The following is a 26,207-nucleotide window of genomic DNA, read 5'->3' on the forward strand; positions in this document are numbered from 1 at the left end:
GTTAAGAGATTCAGTGATGCAGAAGATGACAGTGTTTCTAAGTTCACTACAGATCCTCTGAATGTTTAAAAGACTCATATCTGATGCTGCTGAGAAACTGAATTTTACCTGATTTATTTACATGTAGCGATAAGATTAAGGGTTCAGATGAGTAGATGCTTTTGGCCATCAGGGGTTGTTCAGTCTTTGAGGTTTAAAGAGTTGAGTGGGTTTTGGTGACTTGAAAATGTCTCATTTTGTTAATAAATGGGTTTTTAGTCTGGGGTCAAATGCTTTTCCAACAAGAATAAATCCATTAATTTTTGAGAGGAATTAATTCATTAAGACTTGACTCTGTTTATATTTGCTCCTTACTGGTAACATCACAGGACGATAATCAAACATTAAATTGTGCCAAAGACAGCAGAATATTACATCGTAATAAGCAATAATCAAATGTTTCTTGTAGGAACTGATCAGTGAGCTGTTTACATGATCATAAAATCCAGTAACAGAATAATTAAAGGATTCAATGGAGTCAAGGATTCAATGCATTTTATTGTCATGTGTACAGTAAAGAAACAAGTTTCCCTGTACAATGAAAATTTTGATTTGACGTCCACACTGGATGCCATGAGAAGATAAGTATAAGTATTAGGGATGCACCGATACCGATACGAGTATCGGGCATCAGCTCTGATACTCAGTGTGTGTACTCGTACTCGTAAAAGATATCTGATACAAATGCACCGATACCAGTTACAGCCATGTGACATTCACAGTTCAGTGCAGCAGGTACGAGGAGGAGGAATAATGTGTGGGGAGTGTGGAGATTTTTCAAAATAAATGACAGTGATAAAAGTAACGCTGACTGCAAGTAACGTTAAAGACACAGACAGATACGGATGCAGTGTTCTGTCCGTCCTCTGCATACATTCCATCTGTTTTCCACGTGCTTGCAGATGCGTACCCAGACGGAGAATACCACAGGGTATTCTGCGGTGCAGACCACTGCCAGCGGAAGTGAAAACGAAACTTATCACTCATTTCTCTTTTCTCTACCTGCTGAAGCTAAGCTTTTAAAGCTTACTAGCAAAAACGCTGCAATATTAGTATCACAGTAGTGTTGCCTCTGTTATCTCCATGTTTGTTATTACTGACTTTCTTCTTCTTCTCAAAAAAACTTTCCTCTTCTTCGTGGTATTTGTCCAGTATGGTTAATTCAGAGTGGCACTCCCTGGTGGATTAATTGAGAAATGCTCATTCCAACGCATTAAATGTCAGTAGCAGCACTTTTTTCCGGTCAGACTAATGACAATAACAATAAAGCACATTTACAAAAGGAACTAACAACTGGAATGGGATTATTAAGTACTCGTATCGGTACTCGGTATCGGCAAGTACTCAAATGTAAGTACTCGTACTTGGTCTGGAAAAAAGTGTTACCAGTGCATCCCTAATAAGTATAAAAATTTAAATAGAATAATTTAACTACAAAATTAAAACAAACAAAACAAAGTGGCATCTAAAAATGACATTCAAAAGAAAAAGAGCATTTCATATATACATATATATATATATATATATATATATATATATATATATATATATATATATATATAAACTGTAAATATTTCTGAAGTGTGTGGTATAAATGATGGTGTAAAGGGTAAAGGGGCCGGTGTCCGGGGCCCCACAGCCGTGGTGCACGCCCCTGCTGGGTGTCCACAGCGTGGATGTGCTCCAGTCTCATTGGCTCAGTGTTGTGCTGTGGATCTGCACAGTGACTGCTATCAGCTCGCCTGCAGGTTTCTTTAAGGCATGCGCGTCTGCAGCTGCTCTTGAAGTTGTGCAGCCTAACCTCAGTGTTTCCAGCCTGGATCTGTGGGAGTTCCGCTGAAGATGTGGACCCTGGTGCTGAGCAGTGTTCTGACCGGCCTCCTGGCTCTGCTTCTGTACCAGAGGATGGCTCACCCCTTCTTTTGGGTGGATCTGATTTATTACTTGAAACTTCAGCGCTACAGAAAGAAGCTGCAGGCTCGAATGCAGCAGGGGATCATCACGTACGTGGACTGTTTTCTGCACCAGGCTCGGACCAACCCCAGCAAAGCCTTCCTGGTGTTCGAGGAGCGGACCCTGACCTACCGGGACGTGGACCGGAGGAGCAACAAGTACGCCAACGCCTTCAGGACCGAGGTGGGCCTGAAACAAGGGGACATTGTGGCCCTGTTGATGTGCAACGAGCCGGACTTTATCTGTGCCTGGTTGGGGCTGTGTAAAGTGGGCTGTGAGGTGGCCTTCCTCAACGTCAACATGAAGTCCAGGTCTGTGCTCCACTGTCTGCACAGCTGCGGAGCCAGGACACTGGTGGTAGGCGCAGGTATGCAGCTTTCACTCACGTTTTATCGCAGTTACATCGACCTCCCATCAGTCAGATAAAAGAGCACACAGTAAAAACGGCTGTAGGTCACATTTAAAGGAGATAAACTAACACTTTAACCCTCTGCAGACTCTTTGAATATGCACAAACACCAGTGGATGGAAGTCTCATACATTCAACTCACTTATATACAACAAAACAGGCTTAAACTGGTGTTTTCTGCAAGTTACATGTTTTTAGATGACTACAAAAGTCTCGAAAATGATCAAAAGGTGGATGAAATCTATTAATATAAGGGGAAAAAATCCATAAGGTAAAACAAAACAAAAAAAAAATATACCAACATAAATGATAAATGAAATACTACTACCACTGCTACTACTACTACTTATACTATTACTTCTAATAATAATTATAATAAGTAATGTAGAAAAACCATCCAAAAAATAAATAAAAAGCATGAATTATAATAAAACATACACATATAAATAGAATAGAATATAGGCCTACAACAATAAAATATGTAAGTACAGCAAAATAAAAAAAAAATCATGTCAGTAAACGTAGATTAAAACAGAGTAAAGAAAAGAAAATTTTGGACATATTCTCAAATAGAACAAAACTATATCCACATAAATGATAAATTAAACACTACTACTGCTAATAATAATAATGATAATAATGATAATAATAATAATAATAATAATGATAATAATAATAATAATAACAACAACAACAACAACAATAGTAATAGTAATAGTAAAAGTAAGATTGAGAAACTTTGTGTAAAGTAATCAAATAAAAGGAGTAAAATAGAATAGAAATGTACAATATAGACCTACAGAGTAAAGAAAAAAATTTTTGGACATATTCTGAAATAGAACAAAACTATACCCACATAAATGATAAATAAAATATTACTACTACTACTACTACTACTAACAATAATAATAATGATAATGATAATAACAATAATAGTAAAAGTAAGACTGAGAAACTATGCGTAAAATAAACAAATAAAAGGAGTAAAATAGAATAGAAATGTACAATATAGACCTACAGCAATAAAATATGTGAATACAATCAACTAAATTAATTAATGTCAGCAAGCATAGTTTAAAACAAAGTAAAGAAAAGTGAAGTTTGGACATCCTCTGAAAAAAGCTAAAATCTGTTATTTGTCAGTTTGTTTGAAGCTTTACTTAACTGACAAAAGGGTAATAGAAGTATTGTCAGTGTTTTCACTGACCACTTTAATTGCTCAATACAAATACATTTAGATTTTTATGTCTACAACACAAGAGACAAAAAAAAAAACTGAAAAGTTTCTAGAATGTACATTTAACCTTGTTCTTGAAAAGTGAGCATCTTAATTGGGCATAAACATAACCACGTACAACTGATAATATTGTGAGAATTGGGCCTTTTATGTGTGACCTTTGACCTCAGGAGGTTTTGCATGTTGTGGTGAATATATACACACATGGGGTCCATAGATGCAAAAGCAGTGTCTGTAATGGTCGGGGGTTGCATCAGTGACAGTGTGTGAAGATACAACAGGAATGAGGGCATATGGCATCAATATCAAAACATCTAACAAACTACTGTAAAATAAAGGCCATATAATGTACCCTCTGTAAGAAAAGTGTAGAATTTTTCACACTAAATCAAACTTCTGGAGCATCATGAGGGGCAGAATCAGACAGTAGTGGCCACTGTTGGCTGTTGAGACCATGAAGAATTATAAAGTGTTCGTGTTTTCCATTCCCAAACAATTAAAAAAAAGGAATTTACAGGAAGAAATGTGTTTGCATTTAAGAAATAAAATTAAATCTGTTCTAGAAAGACACTGAAAAGCGTTTATGTTGATGTTTTACTTCCTTTAACCCCAGTTTGAATCAGGCCTGTTTTTAATTATAGGGATCATATTGTAAGATAAGAAATGGCATAACACTTTCTACAATAAATATAGTTCAGCTGCACTTAAAGATGTTCTCCTGCCATTCTACTGATAATTGACAAGTAAAGTGTAAAGCTCACTTGTCAGCTCTTATACTGCATATATTGCAATGACATGTGACCCTTAGAAAGATATGGTTACTCTTCTTTTTTTCCCTAAATCCCTGTTTTCCTGTCAGTAAGGTTTTCTTGACCACAACTTCTCACCCCTCACAGAGTAATTCAGTCTGACATAACAGCACAATTTACAGCTTTTGAGATAACTCTATAGAGTTACTTAACACGACCTCTTGACTGTTTTCTGACTTTTGTACTGACCAGACAAACAGCAGTGACGTAACATTTGTACCTTTTGTCCAGATTTGGTCCATGTGGTGGAGGAGGTGTGGTCCGACCTGAAGAGGGACGACATGGTGGTGTGGGTGGTGGGTCACTCAGCGCCCTCTGAGGATTTCAGCACTTTACTGGATAAAGTGGAACAAATGTCAGATAAACTCTTGAGTGACCTTCCCAAAGTCAACGTCATGTCAAATTTCCTCTTCATCTTCACTTCAGGCACCACAGGTAATGTCTGACTATTAAAACACACCACAGAGAAATCACACCTGCGACTCTGGAAGATGCAGTTATCAGTTATTATAACAGGAACAGACAAAAGAGGAAGCAGGACTAATGAAACACAGCACAGGGATGAATTTATGGGATGGCAGAAAACTGTCCACGAAAAATATGAATCCAAGCCCCTGTAGCCCTCATGTTGTGTTCATTTCATGTTAAGCAATTTGGTGTTTCTGGTAAAAAATGAAGGCTGTATTATTGCTCAATAGAAAAATCCTCATTTCAGGTCAAAAGGAGGAACACACACCAACTGTTAAATATTCAAACAGAGGATTTCATCAGATTTTTGGGTGTGAGCAGGTATCAAAAAGCTGAAGGTGTTTTTTTTTTACACTTAGTTTTAATCAGTTATTTATCATTGTCATACAGAACAGAACAAACAACAATCGGCAACAGATAATAGTCACAGTCTAATAGTAATGATAGTTTAGGTTACAGTTATGAAATCGCAATCAAGTTACCTAAATTTAATTTTAGAGCAGCAGTTTATATAGTGTTTCACAGGACTATGAGACACACCACACATTAATGGTGGGGTATGAGATCTTAGAAAAACAGTTCAAGCAAGCTACATTTTGAAAATACTCAATTCAAAAGTCCAAACCCCTTTCTTCAGACATCCCCCGAAGCCACGCCTCCAGGGTACTGGCACGCACAATGCTTGTTCCCGAGGGTTCACGAGCGCTGCACAGCAACAATTCACCCAGCTCCGGCGGCTCCAGCCCCGATCCATGCAGACCTCATTCAGTCTCCTTCAACACTTCCGCTCTTACAGAACAGCTCCAGTTCATACCTATCTGACTAACGTTACATTTCCTACTGATTTATATTAGTGACTAAACAGTTTGCCGGTGAACTTTCCATCCTAATACAGGGTGACCCAAAAAAACGGGAATTTTTGAAGTGCGTATTGGCAGACATAAGCAAGTGGCAGCACTGCGAGACAGTGACCTTGAGCAAGTAAACACACCCCCATTTTAGTAACCATTGGCGGCTGTGCGAGAATTGTTCGGTAACCGTGTGATCTCAAGATTCAGTAACGTTCCCTGGCCCCCTAGATGGCCAGATTTGTCCATTAGTGATTTTTTCTTGTGAGGCTATCTCAAGAGTAAAGTGTACACGACTCGACCAAGAACTCTGGATGAGTTAAAACAGAATTCAGGATGAAATTCACAGTATCCCAGCTGAGATGTTGCAGCGGCCAATGAGGAATCTCAACAGCAGATTTCAAGAATGCATTCGTACAGGAGGACGCCATTTACAGGAAGTAATTTTTAAAAAGTGAAAATTACATCATTGTTTCTTAAATGGCATGTTTTATGGTTTCAATTACTATGAATAAAATATTTTTCTTCCATCACTCTTGGTTTTATTGGATTGTTAAAAAGTTCCCGTTTTTTTGTGTCACCCTGTATAACTAATATAGCCAAGCTCTGGCTCTGGCTTCATTTCCTGAACAAGTGCTCCAAGCCTCTGAGAACGCACGATTCATGCACGAAGATGAGTATGCGCAGAGGGGGGAGGGACAAATGGAAGTTGAGTTTGATAAACATATCAATATTCAATCATTTCAATTGGGCGTTCAAAATGATTGGATGGTGTTTTTTCAGTCCTGTCTGTTTCAAAGGTGACTACATTTTTTTATTTTTGGGATAGAGCATTTGATTAATTGGTTGTAATCTGGGTGTAAAGGGGATTTTAAGCAACATATGCTGCATTTCCACTACGTGGAACCAGCTCTACTTGGCTCAGCTCGGTATTCCTGGAGACTGTTTCCATTACAGGATACTACTGACTTTACAGTACCTGGACATCATAGCGATGTGGCACGTTATTTCTGTGTTGTCTGCTCAGAGAGTTGCTGAAACTCGCTTATTGTTTGTTGTCTCACCTGAATTTTTACGTCGGCCACCAAAGACTGAATCTCCTCGACAGATTATGGTGTAGTTTTGGGCTGTTATCATGTAGATTAACCTACCGCTATATTTACTGTCAACTCCCACATCTGTTTTTTGTAAAACAGCAGGTCACAGAGAAAACTGTCTGACCAATCAATGATCTGCTGTGTTATACGTCACGGTTTAGTATCGTTTGGAACCTCGGTGGAGGTGATACCAAAAAACTATTACCGGGTACCAGATTCCAGGTCCTTTTTTGTAACGGAAACACAAAAAGGCTGAGTCAAGACAAGTCGAGCCGGTACCACGCAGTGGAAACGCAGCAATAGTAAAAAATGCTTCTCGCACCCCACCTTTAATTGTATTTAAAGAAACTAATCCATTTGCTCCATCTTACTGTGTAAAGTTCATCTTGCAGCTGCAGCATAAATGATAATCTCTTTATTTTGTGAATAAAGCTGAAGGTGTTTTAAGAAATAACACACAGGCTGAATTCATACAGTGGAAAACTTTCTTATCAGGATATACATGACTATATGTGAATGGGAATATTAGTGAGAAATTGATTTTCATTCACCATGTTTATGTTTATTCATTTGGCAGACACTTTTTTCCAAAACGACTTACAGGGGAAAACCAATCAAATCACTCAGTCAATCAAATTTTATTTATATAGCACCAGATCACAACAAAAAAGTTATCTCATGACACTTTATATATAGAGTTGGTCAAAACCAGACTCTAAGCCAATTTACAGAAACCCAACAGAATCCTAACAGAATCTAGTGTAAAGAACTTAATAGGAATTTAATCTTTTTCAGAAGAATTGCAGCCATCCACGTCTGGATTAAAGTTTCATAGGTGGCTGATGTTCCACTGTGTGAACTCATTCATTCATCTTTTATTCCTTAAAACACCTTCTGGAAGCAGTTTGAGATATTTCTTATTTATCAAAAAACATGTTGATATTCTCTGTCATAACATTTAACAGAAGGTGTGTCGTTCCTGGTTAAATGTGGACCAGCTGACTGTAACAGTGGTCACAACCTGCTGTAAAATAAGCAAATGTGATGCATAGTCCAGAATAATACCGGCAGATCCCACACATGTTAATCAGAAATGGCCTCATTTATAATATCTCAGCAGAAAATGCTGTTTGTACTGTTCTGCCCATTCAGATTAAGTGGAATATTGGTGTACATGTGAATATAGTCATTGTGTTTCATTAAAGCAGAACAGAAAGTAAGCTTGGTTCTTTTGGTAAATTGTTGCCTCATTGATAAGATTTTAGGATTATAAGGAACATTGGATGCCTGCCGTGTGGGTGTTGACTGACAGGTATGATTGACAGCTTGTTCACTTCCTGAGCTGGACTGATTTTTTTTTTTTTTTTACTGAATCAAACAATTTTCCTCCAACTCTACTGTAGTTTTCATTATTAAGTGACACTAGGAAGACTGTCAAAGCGTTTTTTTTTTTGTTTTTGTTTTTTTTGTATTTTTTTCTATTTTAACATCACAAATTTCTGGTGACCCCAGACATTCAAAACATATATTTTTTTGGCTAAAATTAATTTTTTTGATCATGTAATAGTTTGCAATACTATGTTGCAAATAAACATTAATTTTAGACAACATTTAGTCTATATAATGTATATTATTATGGGCAGAGGCAGAAAATCCAGGTTGAGATCACTGCACAAAGTGAGAATTTTATTTTCCTTGGTCAGGATATGTACAGTCAGTCCAGCTTGGATTTACAAGGCTGACAATTAATACTGAACAAACAATAACTCAAACTATGAATTATGAAAGAGCTGCAGCATCTGAAACCGACCACAATGAACATTTGAAAGATAAACAGTACCACTTTGCTCCAGTTTCAGCTTCACAGTTTGTCATGTCTTTTATGGATTGTGATTGTCTCTCTCAATTCATCATATATTTTTTATTTGTAAGTTTATTTTTATCAATTACTAAAAATTTCAGGCGACCCCATTTCAATTCCAGGCGACCCCACATGGAGTTCCAACCCCAAGGTTGAAAAACAGTGATTTAGCTGCATTAGATAATGAGCGTTCATATGGTATTGCACTATACACTCTGTGGACTAACATGCTAATGTTTCAATAGAATGCAAAGCTGACATGCTACTACTTTTGGCTGCTCTGATCTGACCCTGTCCTCTGCATTATTAAATCTCTTTATACAAAGTTGACATTTCTGTTATAAAACACAACTTTTTTAAGATTTATCCAGAAGTTTAAATGATGTGGTGGAGGGTAGCCTTCGTTCTCCCTTTAGCCTGTGTTTTTACTAAGGCCTCGTCCCCACAGAGACAAAAACGTTTATTTTTAATTTAAAAAAAAGTTTTTCCACCAAAAACAGAACAATACATGGAGCTTTGGCATAAAACTCATACAATGTAAGCAAACTCAAGGGCTACTGCATGTGTGTTAGTGGATAGGTGGGGCTATGGTGTCATTATTCCAGAAAAGATGCGTATGGGCTATAAAGATGGAAATGCAAGGGTGGTGTTTTGATATTTGTTCACTCTGGTTTCAACAATTGACATATTCTGGCTCCCAAAATGCTGGGTCTGTGCAGGTGAAACACCTATCTGGTAGAAAACTTTTGTGGATTCTCCTTAACTCATCTATGTGTGTTAGTTGGCAATAGCCCACAACCCAATGGGTCACAGCACAGTGGGTTTGTTCACTTCTTTTTTACTATCCATGATTTTAGATAAAAATATATTTCCAGTCTTTACAAATTGTAGACATTCTACAGACTCTACAGGCCACAAAGAGGAATAAATTGTAAGCTCAGTGTTGACGTATCAAAGTAATATTTACAAAGTCAGTGTAACTAAGTTGTAATTAAAATGGATGTCTAGCAATTTTACTTTTCATATACAAGGTTTTCTATCCTAATCTACCTATTTAGTACAATACCTATCTCTAATAATCACCCTTAAGTTTTTGCTGTAGTCTTATCACATAACAACCTGTAAGGTGTAATGGTCTTATAGAGTTACAAAAGTATCAGACAGCAGAGATGTTCAGAATCAGACTGTGATTAACCTTTGCAGCAGCATCAGTCAGACCAGTTTAGAGGTTAAAGTATCAGTGCTCACACCGACAGCAGTAACCCGATCTGTTTCTGTACTGACTGATGGCGATGTCTTCCAGGTCTGTCCAAGGCAGCCCGAGTTGGTCATCTGAAAGCCATTATGAGCATGGCTTTCTTTGACATGTGTGGAGCCACATCTGATGATGTCATCTACATCACTCTTCCTCTTTACCACATGTCGGCCTCTCTGTTAGGGATCGGAGGATGCATACACCTCGGTAAGAAGTGCTCTGTTTAGAATCACCATAGAATTGATGCCATTTTTTTATTATATCCCTGAAATCGAGTTTTGGGGATGTAATGGGTTTTTTTTTCAGTTATTTTTTATTGATTTTTTTACAGCAGTAGTGCAAAAAATGTCTAAACAATAGGAATTGTTGTTTTTATACGGGTATAATGGTTTTACCCCAAACACTGCAGATCCAGCCGGATATCCTTTATGTGTTTGTGATAACTAGGACAGATTTGGTTGGATTTCTTCATATCAATTGTCTAACAGTTATCGTGGATAGATTTATATATAACAGAGGATTGGGGGAATTCGGGGATATACCCTTGCCATCGGTCCCCGACAGCGTAAACCTCATTTTTCCTTAATTTGTGCCAGTTGTTTTTGCCATTTAGAATAGAATAGAATAGAATAGCCATTATTAATTAGGAGTGCTACTCCAGTCAGTGCAGCAGTTTTAATAAACACCAGTGCTACAGAAATAAGAATAGGGTGAATATAAAATTAATAAAGCTAAAACTAAGATCAGAAAATGTAATAAAAATATACAATTTAACAAAGTCATATGTAATAGAGCTTAGTTGAATAAACAATAAAACTGGATAAAATATGAATAGACACAATTTACAGTATCAACAGTATGTGACAGTATGTGTATCTTTAACAGTATGTATTACCATGAATAACTGTATGTATGTCTATTAACAGTAATAACAGTATGTATTTCCTATAAAAACAGTATGCATATCTGTGAACCAGGTCTATATGAAAATAGTGCATTTATTTTTGATAAATATTAACTAAATATTGTATTGTTATTGCAGGACAGAAGATTATTGCACGGTTATACTTATTGGACATAATTCACATTTGAAGGATTATTGTAGTAAGCAGTAGAACAGGAAGAAAACCACAGTTATTACTTTTCTTTTACTTGCCATTTAAGTTGGTGAGCCGTCTGCCTTACTGACTTGTGAATTTCCTGCTTGGATGAATTAAGATTCTATCTATATATCTGTCATCTAGAGGGAGAACCAAACATCCTCTATGCAAATACAGTACAGCGTACGCTTTGTATTATAATACATTTCACTTCCTTCTTCTAAACGGGTGTGGTTGGAAGAGTTAAGAACATTGTATGGATGAATAAAAGTAGATTAATAGAGTTTAAATTCAGTAATGTACTAGTATCACATATTTTATTTTTATTTATTTTATTTTTGTGTTGAGACACCATGTGAATTTGTTGCTGATGCAGTCATGCCTCTAACTGGGTCCATTTTCTCCTGATCTGTAAATCTTAAAAGTATAATGTGAATGTCAGAATGTCTGTGACTCAGAATCAGGAGATACGTGGCTTGTGGAAAGTGGATCAAACATTAAAGGTCCCGTATTATGCAAATCTCACTTTGTGAAAGTTTTCTTACAGTAGTGTGTGTTGCAGTAGCCTCATTATGAGGTTGGAATTTGAAAACTGTCTGTTTCCTCCCTGCCTTGCTACACCACAGTTTGTGAAAATGCCTGCTCAAACAGCCGAGTTTGAGTTGGCTCCGTTTATGACGACATAAGCGGATGTCCTCCCCCTGACTGTGCCCCCACCCTGGCAAAGCGAGCCCCGCCCTGGCAAAGTACCTCTTGGACAACAAACATGGCGAAGGCGAGACACGCAAGTTGTGGTGTTGTTGGCTGCACACACCAACACGATAGTTTATTTTTGCTTCCCACTTCGAGCCTCTCCGTAAAAAGTGTCTGGATTCTATCTGTGATGGTCATGTACCAAACAACATTCCCAAACGCTTGTATGTGTGTGCCCGGCATTTCACGGACGAGTGTTTTTCGAACATGGGCCCATACAGCTGCGGCTTAGCACAAAGACTCCGAATCAAGAAGGACGCAGTACCAACGCTTCGTGACCCAAGTACAAGTGTGGCAGATGTAAGTTCTTATTTTTTTGTATCTTTACTGCATAACCCTACATTACGGATAAGCTGGTGGTTGATGTGTACGTCTAACGTTAGCATGGCGGCTAACATAGCTCGGTTACTGCTGCTAATGTTTGCGTCCCCATTAACATGCAAGAGCTGATAATATCAAGAGACATTCAACAGAACTCCTTTGAACACGGGCCTTTTGTGGTTGGCATCAGTAGAGTTAGCATCAAGCTTGTTAGCAGCTGCCTGCATTAGTGGCGGCAGGCGTCTTTCCGTGTCAGGTCCACGAACCCGACACAACACCGCCGTTTTCCGTCGGGGCTCAATCACGCCTCAAGGCAAAGAAAGCCAGTGTTTGGAAAGACGTTCTGTCTGAGACATGTGTATGATGGCTTCACAGTCAACATTAGCGCGTAGTACCGCTAGCGTAAGCCGCGTCCTCTCCCAGAGAGGGGAGGGGGAGTGGGCGTGGACAGATGCATTCATTTGCATACCCGGAAGCAGGCCCAGAAACAGCCTGTTCTGAGGAGGGCTGGTGAGAGGGACTTTTTCGACCGCTGAAACTCCGAAAAAAGGATGATTTTGGGGTGAACAAACTTAAATACTATGTTTTTGGGCTTCTGAGACCTATATGACGTGACTGAAAAATAGCATAATACGGGACCTTTAATTTTGTTGCTTTGGTGCAGAAGATTTGGTCAAAATCTGTAGATCACATTCACTTCTCCCAGTGGAACTAAAGCGGTACCTGTTTAGAATATGTATCTCAAATGCAGTTTTCTATTAGAATTCTATTTTTTTTTAAATATGACAACAATAATAATTTACATTAGAACCGAAACCTACAATAACATATTATTTTAAAATGAGCATCCAAGTCTATGCAGTAAACTGTAAAGGGGCTTAAGCTGAATTGATACTGTGACCTTGACCTTTGACCTTTTGACCTCAAAGGTAATGTGTGACCAGGGCAGGTCATGGTTAATATTACTGCTGAGGTTTGTCATCTTAGCTGTATTTGTTAAGGAGTTCTGGTGCAGATATATTACAAACACCCATAGACAGATGGTACCAACCCTCCGTTCCTTGACCTGACTCTGAACATGGATCGGATCAGATAGTGGTCTCCTGAAGGGACAAACAGTGGAAAAAACCTTGAGACTCCGAAAGCACTCCCCAGTGAAGGATCTTTGGTAGAATTACTTTTGTTACTGTTACTAATACAGTTTGTGTCGGACCACCTTAGCCCAAAACTGATGACAAACAGTGAACCAACAGTGTAGAGGTCCAGCCACACATATAAACTATAAAACTATAATGATAACTTAGCTATTGTGAGCATCCACATAGAAGAATAATAATGTTCTATAAACACTGGTGCCAAGGACACTCTGTACACTGAACTGTGTCCGAACCCTGAAATGATCTGTTTTAGTGGTTTACTGTTATTCTACAAAACATTACTAATCCATAATGTGTCACACCAAATATTTTAGCACAAATGTTTCCATTTATCTTAAAGGTCCACTGAAATGATTTACAAAAGCCACTATAATCCACAACAGGGACTTTGAAGCTACAGGACCTGAAATCAGGGAAATAAAACTCCACAATGTGAAAATCCACACCTTCCCTCTGGAAATCAAGACTAAATATAAATATAGATGACTCAGTGGTACCATAGAAAAGTGAAGACACCTTTTCATACTTCTGTGTCAAGCTAAGGAGTGGAATCACCACAGAGGAAATCTTAGCAGCACCTGTTAATTACAGCTAACTGTCATGTTTTTAAAGTGTACCTGTACTGGTCATGCTAACAACATTAACTGTGCTTTGTGTATGACTTATAAGCAAGAGAGGCACAAATTCAGTAATAACAAGTGGTGCCAAGCAAAACAAACCCCGCCCCTCACAGGTATTGTAGCTTATTTTGGTATCAATCCAGCTGATGTCATGTCTATGCATGTGCTGATGTCAGCATATCAGTAGCCTCTATATATGTGCCAAGTTTGAAGTAAATTGAAACAATTGGACCATGGGTCACAAAGTTTTTTAACCTGTCGCTCTCAACTGGTTTGTTTCCCAGCTCCTTCAAACAGGCCATCATAGAACCTAAACTAAAGAAAACCACACTGGACCCCACAGACTTCAAAAGCTACAGGCCCATTTCAAAGCTCCCCCTATTGGCCAAAATCCTTGAGAAAGCAGTGTCTAAACAACTTACAGCTTTTCTGGAGACACACCAGATCTATGACACTTTTCAGTCTGGGTTTAGACAACGCCACTCAACAGAAACCGCACTATTAAAAGTGTCTAGTGACATCCTGATGGCGGCTGACTCCGGGAAATCCACGGTCTTGGTCCTGCTAGATCTCTCCTCGGCCTTTGACACAGTGGACCATACCATAATGATTGAGAGACTGAGGGACCTGGTAGGGATGTCAGGTCATGTGCTAGACTGGTTCTCCTCCTACCTGACCGGCAGAAGCTTCACTGTGTCAATAAACAACTTCCAATCTGACTCAGCGGATCTACTGTGTGGTGTGCCCCAAGGCTCTGTCCTGGGACCAGTCCTATTCTTACTCTATGTCCTCCCACTTGGCCACATTATCCAACAGTATAGTGATGTCTCCTATCATCTATTCGCGGATGACATCCAGATATACTGCTCCTTTAACTCCTCTGAGCCCCACAAACTGAGTTCCTTAATCAACTGCTTGTCAGAGCTGAAGCAGTGGCTAAATGAGAACAGCCTCCAGCTGAACTCCAGCAAAACTGAGACCCTCATCATTGCCCCGGATAGTGCAATCCCAGGGATCAAACATCACCTTGGAGACCTGAGTTCCTCGGTAAAGACAAAACTGAGGAATCTGGGTGTCATCTTTGACCAGGACATGTCTTTAGAATTCTACTCCAAACACCTAGTCAAAAACTGTTTCTTCCACCTACGCAACATCTCCAAACTCAGATCTATGGTGTCCACAAATGAGCTCGAGATGATCGTTCACGCTTTCGTATCTTCTCGCTTAGACTACTGCAACAGCCTGTTTACATGCTTAAACAAGAAGGAGCTGGCCCGTCTACAGTTTGTCCAGAACTCTGCTGCCAGGCTCCTGACCCGCACAAACAGGAGAACCCACATCACTCCCATCCTTAAATCTCTCCACTGGCTCCCTGTTCTATATCGTCTTCATTTCAAAATTCTTGTGCTAACTTTCCGGGCCCTACATGGCCCGGCCCCTGCATACATTGCTTCCCTGATCCAGCCCTACAGCTCAACTCGTAGCTTGAGGTCTTCAGGACAGCGCCTGCTGATGGTTCCACGGACCTGTTTTAGCACACGCGGTGACAGGTCTTTTAAAGCTGTGGCACCACGTCTATGGAATGACCTGCCTCTACACCTACGGTCCATGGACTCTGTAGAGAGCTTTAAGAAACACCTCAAAACCCTCCTGTTCAAAAAGGCTTTTTAGTCTCCCACCTGACCCAGGACCACCACAGACTGATTACACTCTATGTATCCATCATAACGTACTCCATGTGTCATCCCCCCCCCCCCCCCCCCCCCAGTCTCTCTATATCTCTATCGCTCTCTCTTTTTCTCCTCCTTTACTCTCTCTCTCTTTCTTTAACCCCAGCTGGTCAAAGCAGACAGCCATCCTTCAGGAGTCTGGGTCTGCTCGAGGTTTCTGCCCGTTAAAGGGAAGTTTTTCCTCACCACTGTCACCAATCACAAGTGTTTGCTCCTGAAGGATTCTGTTGGGTCTCTGTAAACTTAATTTGATTCTGATTTGAATTGATAAAGCACTTTGTGACTCTGTCTGTGAAAAGTGCTCTATAAATAAAATTTACTTTACTTTACTTTACTTTACAAAATTGATGTTTTATAGACATTTGAAATTCCATGCATTATAAGTAAATGGGGAAAAATACTTTAAAAATTCATAAAACATTTTAACTTTGACCTACTTTTCCCAAAATGTAATGACATCTATTCTGGGTCACTGGCAATCTATAAACCCAATTTGGTATGAATTCAATTAATAGTTTTGCTGCTGCAGACATTTGAAATTTTGCCCATATGAGTAAATGGTGGGGGAAAAAAAAGATCTAAAAAAAAAATTGAACTTTGACCTACTTTTCACAAAATGTAATCAGATCTATTTTGGGTCTCTGGCAATCTATAAACCCAATTTTGTATGAATTCAACCGATAGTTTTGCAACTAGAGTGTTAACGGAACCAAAAACAATACCCCTTGCCTCCCCTTTGGGGGGCAGGCTACAATTCGCCATAAATGCACCACACTGGACCTTTTTATTATGTGAATTACAAGCAGGTGCAGAACCTATGAGGAGCAGCCACTGCCAGCCAGAAGTGACATACCTGCCACTGATTTTAGGTGATGAGTGCAAGTAAACAAACAGCAGTCAGTGAGAGTGGAAACACATGTTCATGCTTGTTTGTACCGCCGTAAGCTTTGCACTCCACCATTGTCCTAGAGATGCGACCCAGCACTGGCCGATAATGTGTCATCTTAGACTGGTGTCTGCTGCACAGGGTCAGTGACCAGTCCATCACAGATCAGGTAATCAGACAATACTGTGAGCTTTCGTCACTACCGGTGCTGGAACAGCCGGAGCAGGAGGCTACATGTCTCTGACTATGACTGACTGGCAGAACAGTGACTTATAGTACTCATACCTACTTGACAACGGGATATGACAGAAGTTATCAGACGAAACTGCTAGTATTATTATATATGATCTTTTGAAACAGCTACCAATAAAAATTCACTACAGATACCCTTTAACCCCTATACCAGTCTGAAAACACACCTGAAGCACACCTGTGATAAGACAAACGTGCACCGGGGGTGGATTTTGTACAGAAGATGGTAGAAATTTCTGATCACCTGAATTATAATATGCTGAAAGTTAATTGTGGAATTTTTGCCCAAAGACAGTGACATAAATGATGGGACATATTAAATGTTATAACTTTTCTGATCTATCATTTCTATCATTTATCAAGTCATTCTGTACGTGATCCACTGAGTTCCATTATTTTTCTACCACTGTCATCTCATTATAATATTGTTGGTGTCGAGGTCCTTAACTCTGCAGTTCAGTGTCTACAGAGACTTCACTTTTTTAAGAGCTGCTGTGTGAATAATGTCTTCAAAGTACACTATTTACTTTATACAGACTGTAATATTTTCTTGCAAATGTTGTGCTGGGAAAGGTCAGAGTCTGAGAGGGTGGGATATGTAGTGCCCATCTACATTCAGTCAGGAATAGGGTACAAAAAGACTTTACAATTTCACAGCTGCAGGTCACATAGGGTTAATGTCAGCAGTTTTGTTTGACGTCTGCCATCAGTGTAAACTTTTATCTTTAGCCTACGTGACCTAAACCTGCACATCTGATATGCAGGTTTCTACCTGTTTTCTTTTGCATTAAACATGCTTCAAAGAATGCAGTAGCACACAACCCTGACAAGCACACACAATTCAAGGAAGATCAGGCATTTATTTCAGTAAGGTTTATGTGCAAACACAGGAGGAAGCTACCACAGTTGTGAATATCCTTTCTATAGACTTACAAGGAATTTTCACTTCCTCACATACCAGGAGAAAAATATTCCCAACAAATGACAGGAAATTACTCACCACTGTGTAGCCATAAATATGATTCCTGACATTGTTAGACATTTATATTGTACATTAGAGATTAAATATGTAAGATTTGTGTGTGTGTTTGTGAGGATTGTTTTGGCTGCTGTGTAGATGGAGGTTTGTCAACTCCGTAAGTTAACAGGAGCTGGAGTTTGTCACAGCTGTAGAAAAAGAGAGGAGAAGTAGTTAAGAACGTCTTATCATGGATGTAGATAACTGAGACGGCTGTTAAGTTAGAAACAACCCATTCCCAGCTCAACACCCAATCACACACTAACTAGTTTGATGCCAGAGGGACCTTCTAATACCCTTTAATACTTCTGTTACTACAGCCATTACACTGAACCATGTACTAATACTGCTAGTTGAGTAGGCTACTTGTAATTAGCATCTCTCACTAACATGTTAAAGAGAAAACTTAAGTTGTGAAATAAAATGTAGTGAAGTTAAACGGTATGATGTGACTTTTCATGTATGTTTTATCTTCCGAGTGTGTGAAAATTAATGATATATTTTAACATCCATCCATCCATTCTAATTTTAATAAGCATACTTAATGTATGTACATATGCATTAATGATTGTGATATAATTAAAATATGTGTATCACTATACAATAGTAATGATGCATGTACTGAAAGTCACCTCTTACAAATACTTGGCATGTAACTTAAAGAAAAAATACCTTGTGCACATCTATAAAAAGCAGATAACAAAGCTTTTTATATTATTATTATTATTATTATTATTATTATTATTATTATTATTATTGTTGGTTTAACAATGTTATCTTATTGAGGTCAGAAAGCAGATTTTGCAATGTTCATTTTATCTGTATTAGATTATGATGATTGTAATGATTCATGCACTCATTACTGTATATTACAGTTTGTAGGATACAACAACAACAACAATAATAATAATAATAATAATAATAATAATAATAATAAAGTTGCTTCATATTGTTAAGGTATTGGTAGGTAAACTACTCTTTTAAAATACATCTCCAGCCTCTTATCCTACTGTACTAGTAACTAAAGCACTAGACTGAATGTTCACTCTCTTCTGCAAATTCTGAGGGTGAACTCAAAGCTCGGGAAAACTGTTTTATGTATGAACCATGAGGTGATTTCACTTTCATCAGTCTGTTCTTTAAATAAATTCAAAGGTATTTCATATACTGTTATTAAAGAACATGCTACTGCTTTACATGAACCTCTGCAGAGGGGTGTGATTATTGGATGTCTCTGATACACTTCTTACTCCTCTTTTAGGATCTTGTTTTATTTGTGTTGTGTTATGTTACGTTACATTATGTTATGGATTTAGTGGATTTTATGTGTGTTGTTGCTGCCATTTTAACAGAAGAGGCACTGTATTTCCTGGATATATAAAGGATAAATTGAAAATAAAGCTTTGTTCTGATGGTTTTGACAGTGTTCTATTTCACAGTGTCCACGTTTTTTTTCTTGTCTTTTCTCTTTCTTTTTACTTTGGGTCAAAGGTGCAACTTGTGTCCTCAAAAAGAAGTTTTCTGCCAGTCAGTTTTGGAAGGACTGTGTGAAATATAATGTGACAGTGGTGCAGTATATCGGAGAACTGTGTCGATACCTGGTCAACCATCCCACAGTAAGACTGAGCACACTGCATAAATTATGCATTTTCTCCATCTCTTTCAGACTGGTTTTTAGCCAAGCCTGGCTTTTTTGAGCCAAATGCTGCTTCTCAATCAACGGTTTTGATTCCAGGTTCCTGAGGAGAGAGCTCACCATGTTCGCTTGGCAGCAGGAAGTGGCCTGAGGACAGATGTTTGGAGGGAGTTCGCTAGACGATTTGGAAAGATCAAGATCAGGGAGGGGTACGGCTTGACTGAGGCCAGCATCGGTTTTCTCAACTACACCGATGAGGTTGGAGCGATCGGAAGGGCCAGCTACTTTAACAAGGTCAGAAACCAAAACTGTTTCACATAGCCACTCTTATCACAACACTAGGTTAGCACTGTACATAGAAGGATGGATAGATGAAACTTTATTGATCCCACAACGGGGAAATTCACTGGTCAAGGCAGCAATAGGATAAAGTGCAAGAAAATGCATAAGGTAGTGCAAAAAAAAAACCCAAACAATGCAATAAAATAATAATTGTAATAAGTAATAAAACTTTATAGGCCATATACATATTCACAGAAGAAGTAGAAATCCATAGGTAGGTCTAATATCTTCCACTCTCATTCTGGAATAGAGAAAGTTCTCTGTGTTGTTTGGCTACTGTGAAGGATGCTGAAGTAGTGTATTTGCAAAAAACTGTCAGGAGACAAGTTGTTTTGGTGAAACATGTGCATAGTGGGAGGTGAAGTATAGACAAAGTGTTGTTTCTTTTTCAGCTTTCGATGCCATTTGAGCTTTTGAGATATGATCCTAAAGCATACGAGCCGGTCCGGACAGACTCAGGAAGATGTATAAAAGCCCAAATCGGTAAATCTTCTTCAGACTAATACAATGGAGATCATTATGTATGAAGTTGATAAAGTTTCCATGTTAATCTGAACCTGAAACGTGACATGACTGATAAAATGTGTGCAGGAGAACCAGGTATCCTGGTAGCTCCGCTTACAGCTGTGAACCAGTTTCTGGGCTACGCTGGGAACAAGGTCCAGAGTGAGAAGAAGCTGCTCAGGGATGTGTTCAAGACTGGAGATGTTTATTTCAACACTGGTGACCTCCTGCTCCACGACCACAGGGACTTTCTTTACTTCCGTGACCGAATTGGAGACACTTTCAGGTACTTAACTTGTTTGTATGGTCACGTCTGTGGTTCTGAACTGATTCTGAACTCATTTCCATACAACTAAGGCACACTAGAAGCCAAGTCACCTCCAAATGTGATCTGTATGCATTACAGTTTCTATACATTTAACCTGTTATACCCATGGCCATTTGTTTCTCAGACTGTTAGCTTGGTTTAGATATTTGTCCACTTTAGTGCTTGTTGTTTGGATTGTGTTCTGTTGGTTGACAAGTAGATTTGTTGAGGTTTTTATCTGATGTTCCTCTGGTTATGTGGGTGTATAGCATATGTATATTGCTAAAAATGTCAAGTTTATCCACTTTTTTTGTTAGCATGGTTCCAGTGCTGTAGACAGGTCTGTCCTCTTCCACTATCCTTCTGGAATACGGGTGAAAGTTATCTCAGTTGTTTGGTTAGTACTTGGGGATTGAGTATGGGATGCTGCAACAGTGTGTTTGCAAAATATTGTCTGCAGAGAAGTTGTTTTGGTGGAACATATGTGCATGAGGAAGACGTGGTATTAAAATGACTAACTCCCTCCAAAAGAAAACAACAAATAAAGATATGTCTTCTTGAAAACTTGAATTTTCAGGATGTAGTTGCAGCCTGGAGGTTGTTGTTCTTTCATGTTGGGGGTGTGGGGGTCTTTCAAAGAGGTAATGCACAGATACCGCAGTGTTTCCATTGAACCAGATGACTGACCTGTCTGAACTCGACTCAAACAGCTCATGCCGTTGACTGTGACTCGGCTTGTCAAGATACTAGGGCTGCTTTAAGAACGCAGTGTTATGGGTTTTTTTTAGGGACCGAGCCGAAAGGTAAGGCCCTCTCACACAGTGAGAGGCCTTGCCTGCAAGCAAGGCCCTATTGTTTTCGTTCGTTTTTATATTATTTTTTTTTTCCCGACCGCCACTTTAGACTGGATTTTGACCCCCTAAACATGCTCAAAAACTCACCAAATTTGGCACACATGTCAAGCCTGGCGAAAAATTTGATAAAATGTAAAAATTAACCCCATAGGTGCCAAAATGAGCTTTCTAGCGCCCCCTACATACACAAAAACGGCCCTATCAGCCACTACGAATGTCGTAGAAACATGAAACCAATGCCAAAATTTTCGTCTCATGGAGCCCGACAAATCACGTGCTGACACTCATGACCTAACTCCAACAGGAAGTTCAGAATTTGCTTTTCAAAGTAAAATGCTCAAATTGCAAACTTCCAGTAGGAATGTCGTACACACACGAAACCAACGCCAAAACCTTCGTTTAATCGAGCCCAACAAAACACGCGCTGACACCTATGAGCTATCTCCAACAGGAAGTTCGCAATATGCCTTTCAAAATAAAATTTTTAAAACTAACTCCGATTACACCGTTTGTCATATTGACTTATAAATGGCACCAAAAGATAGCGTGAACCCTCCTCAAAAAAGTTACTTCGCACTTTTTCCATAACTGTCTTAATTTTTTTTTTTTTTACAAGCCCGCAAAGTTGCAATGTTTGGAACTTATTTTTCTCTTTGGAGTTTTTCCCCACATGTGACATATCTACACGTTCACAGGACTCAGCACAACGCTCACATGCAAAAAATTTTGAGATTGGATATACAGTTATTGATTTATAGCAATTTGTTTATTTTCATACTTTTTCTACTTTAGACTGCCATTTAACCCCCTTAACATGCTCCAAAACTCACCAAATTTGCCATGTATGTCATGGCTGGTGAACACTTTGATTCAATATCAAAATTAACCCCTTGGGTGCCAAAATGGACTCTGTAGCGTCACCTATGTACTAAAAAACACACAAAATCTGCCCTAGCGGCCAGTAGGAATGTCACAGAAACATGAAACAAATGCCAAAATGTTGGTCTGATTGAGCCCGACAAATCATACACTGACACTCATGAGCTAACTCCAACAGGAAGTTGGCAATTTGCCTTTGAAAGTTACTCTACGTTTCTGCAATTACTGCTTATTCATTTCAGACTTTTGACAAAAAATTTATACCTCATTAAATTCCCACAAGTCTGCAGAATCCAAAAGTGAAAGAATTTTTCAGATCCGACCTACGGTTATGGAATAATGGCGATTTTTTGAAGACTATATTTAGTTTCACTTTTAACAATGACAAAGTCCCTATAAAACTTTTCCTGGGGCACATTTATAAGTGTCTGTCTGTAGTGCAGTGGTTCATGTAGCTGCCTATGGAACAAGAGGACTGGGGTTTGACTCCCAGGCAATCCAAATTTTTTTTAAATTTTTTTTTTCTTTCTCCATTTTAAAACAGGTTTGACTGCATTGTATTGTGGATATTGGAAATTTTGCACACATTCAAAAGTACACGGAGTACATTTTTTCAAAATAAAACCCCAATTAAGAATAATACAAAATGTCTATTACATAACTTCTTTTCATTTTTATGACCAAACGCTCAACTGTTTGTACAATGTTTCTTCATTCAAAAGTACTCTTTCTCACAGACACACATGCTCACACAATAGGGTTATTCCAAAATAAAAGCCTTAAATGTGAGAAATCATCACTTTTATGCTCAATTATTCACACAATTTCAATTCATTTTTCAAACTGATTCTTTCTCTCACATACAAAACAAATGCACATACACAATGTACGGTTTCCAAAATAAAAGTCTCATTTTAAAGGTGATGGTGGTTTCAGCAGAGGGTCGCTGGTGTTCTGTACAGATGTAAGGAGGACGGACACTAAAGGGTGGGAATGGTATAGGGACGGAGAGGTGTGAGTGGAGCTGAGGTTTCGACGGTCACGGGAGGCGGATCGCGGGGGAGGCGGATCGCGCGGGAGGCGGATCGCCCAGTGCGAGGTCCCACCCAATGCTGCTTGCAGCTTTAATTTTTCTTTGTATTTATTGTGGGGCTGCACAGTTAATCGAATCACAGGCATATTATCAGCCTGTGCAGTTATATGATAAAGGCTACAATTGAAAGGGTGGTCTAACTGAAGAAAGTTATCAGTTGTCTGCTGATATTTTGGAGTTAGTGATACCAAACAGAGAACAGTAATGAGCAAAGCATCTAAAATTAGTTAGTTTTACAGTTGTTACTTTTGAGATGAGTAATGAGCAAGTCATCTTTTCATGAAAGTGCAGTCAAGTCTCACAGGACAAGAAGGAGAATTTTCTGTATTTAAAGTAGGTTGCTGCATTGTGCATCACATGTTTTAACCCATAGAGACCCAAACAGCCACCGGTGACACAATCTATCTGCAGATATAAACTGTTTAATACCTGTTGATCCACTAATCCTATCAGTACATGTAAATAATTGGTGTAAAATGCAGTTTGTCATCTTTTCATGGTCATCAGATATGACCCATTTGGATGTTCGGGGGCTCCGTAGTTACCATGGAAACACCGTTATCTTCTACCAGGTTGATTCACCAGTAAATCCCGTGGAGTTGGATCAGTGACAGTGGATGGACACACTTGTTTTTACATTCAGTTAGCAATATCTTTGCTGTCAAAGTAACTTTTTCTTCCTTTTTCTCTGTTTTGATATAATTAAATTTGAAATTACCCATGAGCTTTCATGAGCATCTACATGATCAGTGAATTAAATATAGGAAAATAGATTATTTACACCAAAAAATGCAAAATACACAGGATAATATTACATTAAAAACTGGTGGTAAATCAGTTAAGAAAGGTAGAAATAGAGAAAAATCCATGTGGGAACTCCCACAAAAGTTGTATTGGGTCTTTATGGGTTAAAGTTGACCCTGTATTTTTTAAACTACTGCTGTGGACACCAGTTGCTCTGCCCGTACTTTTGTTCACTGTTCACTCCATTTTATGAATGAAGAAGTCAATATTAAGTGGGGTTACATATGTGGACTGACTGCACATATTCTGTCTACTATTCTGAGATCTTAAGTGTGTTCTGCTGCATGTTTGACATAAAGTGCATTAAATGTACTTGAAAAGTGAATCAGTATTTGTGCACATTTTGTTTTGTCATTAAACCTTTTAGTCTTTATACATTATTTATTATTATAGTTGAGTTTCATATACAATCCTGTCATGCAGGTGGAAAGGAGAGAATGTCTCTACGACAGAGGTGTCGGACGTTCTGGGTAGTCTGAGTTTTATCCAGGAAGCCAACGTCTACGGAGTCACCGTCCCAGGTCTGTTACACTAAATCTAATGTCTGCCTCATATATGTATTTTCTCTTTGTGATGACTTTGGGCCACTGCAGGTTTAATATCAAACCACAAAGATAAAAACAATGAGCTCAGTTTTATGCACTGAAGAGTACAGGTATAACTATGATAAATTTGTGTTTAGGTAAAGAAGGTCGAGCAGGTATGGCCGCCGTTGTCTTAAAACAAGATGACAAATTAGACGGCCAAAAACTCTACAGTCATTTAGTGGAGACCCTGCCCTCCTACGCCTGGCCCTGGTTTCTCAGAGTTCAGGTATGATGTGCAGCTTTTCACAACCTTCACTATGAACCTCTACATGTGAAGTCGTGTTGTTTGCTGATGGTGCTGCCTGTTGTTTCCTCAGACTGCCCTCGATGTGACAGAGACCTTCAAACAACAGAAGATGAAGCTGGTGCAGGAAGGTTTTAACCCAGAGATCATCCTGGATCCACTCTATTTCTTAGACATTTCTCAGAAGAGCTATGTTTTCCTGACAGTGTCTCTGTATACAGATATTGTGTCTGGAAAGATCAGCCTATAAACATGTCAGGACCACTGGACAGAACCTAAAGATAAGCTAAAGGGACTCACTTATCAGGGCCACATTTCTATATTTTTATAATAATATATTCATGGGCTCAAACCATGATTCATGGTGTTTCAACAGGGTCGCCCAAAATATTTAATTTAAACAGAGCTACAGTATATTTACACAGATATTTACATGCATCAATGCAGTAATAGACATTAACTAACATTTAGTGCTTAGTTAATGTCTAGTAATCATTTACTAATGTGAACAAAGACAGAATTCTACATTTTTTAACATTGATTTATCTATAAACATTTCTAACATTTAATTAACAGTTGTTTTATTCTCATTCTGGGTGTAGATGTAAACATCTATAAAAACACTTTTCACTCAATGAAATGGCTCAACAGTGAACTTCATAACATGCATGTTAATATATTTATCAACTATTTATTAATATTAGTTAATCAGTTGATATATCAAAAAGAGACATTCAGTAACAGTTAATTATAGATTATTCTTGTATTAATAAGCTGTTGGTTAATACTTTTTTCTAATGCTAATATCACTTGAAACTTCACTGTACAAATTCATATTTTATTTAACAAGAACAGAATTAGTAAGTGATTACTGAAGACATTAGTTGAGTATTAACTGTCAGATACCATACCATACCATACCATACCAACTTTATTTATAAAGCACTTTAAGAACTTTACAGCTGGCCAAAGTGCCGTACACCAAACATAAAACAAGGAATTAAATAAGTAAATAAAACTAGTGAACACACAGGGTGTTAAGTGGGCTAAGAACAACACAAAACAAACATCATAAAAAACAATGACAAGTTAAAATCTGTTAAAAACAGCATAAAAAAAAAAATAGATAATGCTAGATAATGCT

At 38.5% G+C, this 26,207-nt stretch overlaps 1 protein-coding gene across 1 annotated transcript; it reads left to right on the forward strand.

Moving 5' to 3' along the window:
* The first annotated feature begins 1,754 nt into the window (after positions 1-1,754).
* LOC115429869 (very long-chain acyl-CoA synthetase) lies at positions 1,755-26,008 on the forward strand. The gene is made up of 10 exons (XM_030149665.1): positions 1,755-2,359; positions 4,679-4,882; positions 10,025-10,183; positions 19,305-19,429; positions 19,549-19,743; positions 20,184-20,274; positions 20,383-20,581; positions 24,656-24,753; positions 24,915-25,045; positions 25,137-26,008. Exons 1-10 carry the CDS (start codon positions 1,882-1,884, stop codon positions 25,311-25,313), a joined length of 1,857 nt encoding a protein of 618 aa, XP_030005525.1. The 5' UTR covers positions 1,755-1,881; the 3' UTR covers positions 25,314-26,008.
* The last annotated feature ends 199 nt before the right edge of the window (positions 26,009-26,207 follow it).

This window comes from Sphaeramia orbicularis, chromosome 12, assembly GCF_902148855.1.
Source record: "Sphaeramia orbicularis chromosome 12, fSphaOr1.1, whole genome shotgun sequence".
Classification (NCBI taxonomy): domain Eukaryota; kingdom Metazoa; phylum Chordata; class Actinopteri; order Kurtiformes; family Apogonidae; genus Sphaeramia; species Sphaeramia orbicularis.

Bases quoted from the DNA above. Each gene is read 5' to 3' on its own strand.
- LOC115429869 (XM_030149665.1), top strand. From the start codon at position 1,882: ATGTGGACCCTGGTGCTGAGCAGTGTTCTGACCGGCCTCCTGGCTCTG. The intron at 4,883-10,024 runs GTAATGTCTGAC...GATGTCTTCCAG, and splicing joins CTTCACTTCAGGCACCACAG to GTCTGTCCAAGGCAGCCCGA. The intron at 20,275-20,382 runs GTAAATCTTCTT...AAATGTGTGCAG, and splicing joins ATGTATAAAAGCCCAAATCG to GAGAACCAGGTATCCTGGTA.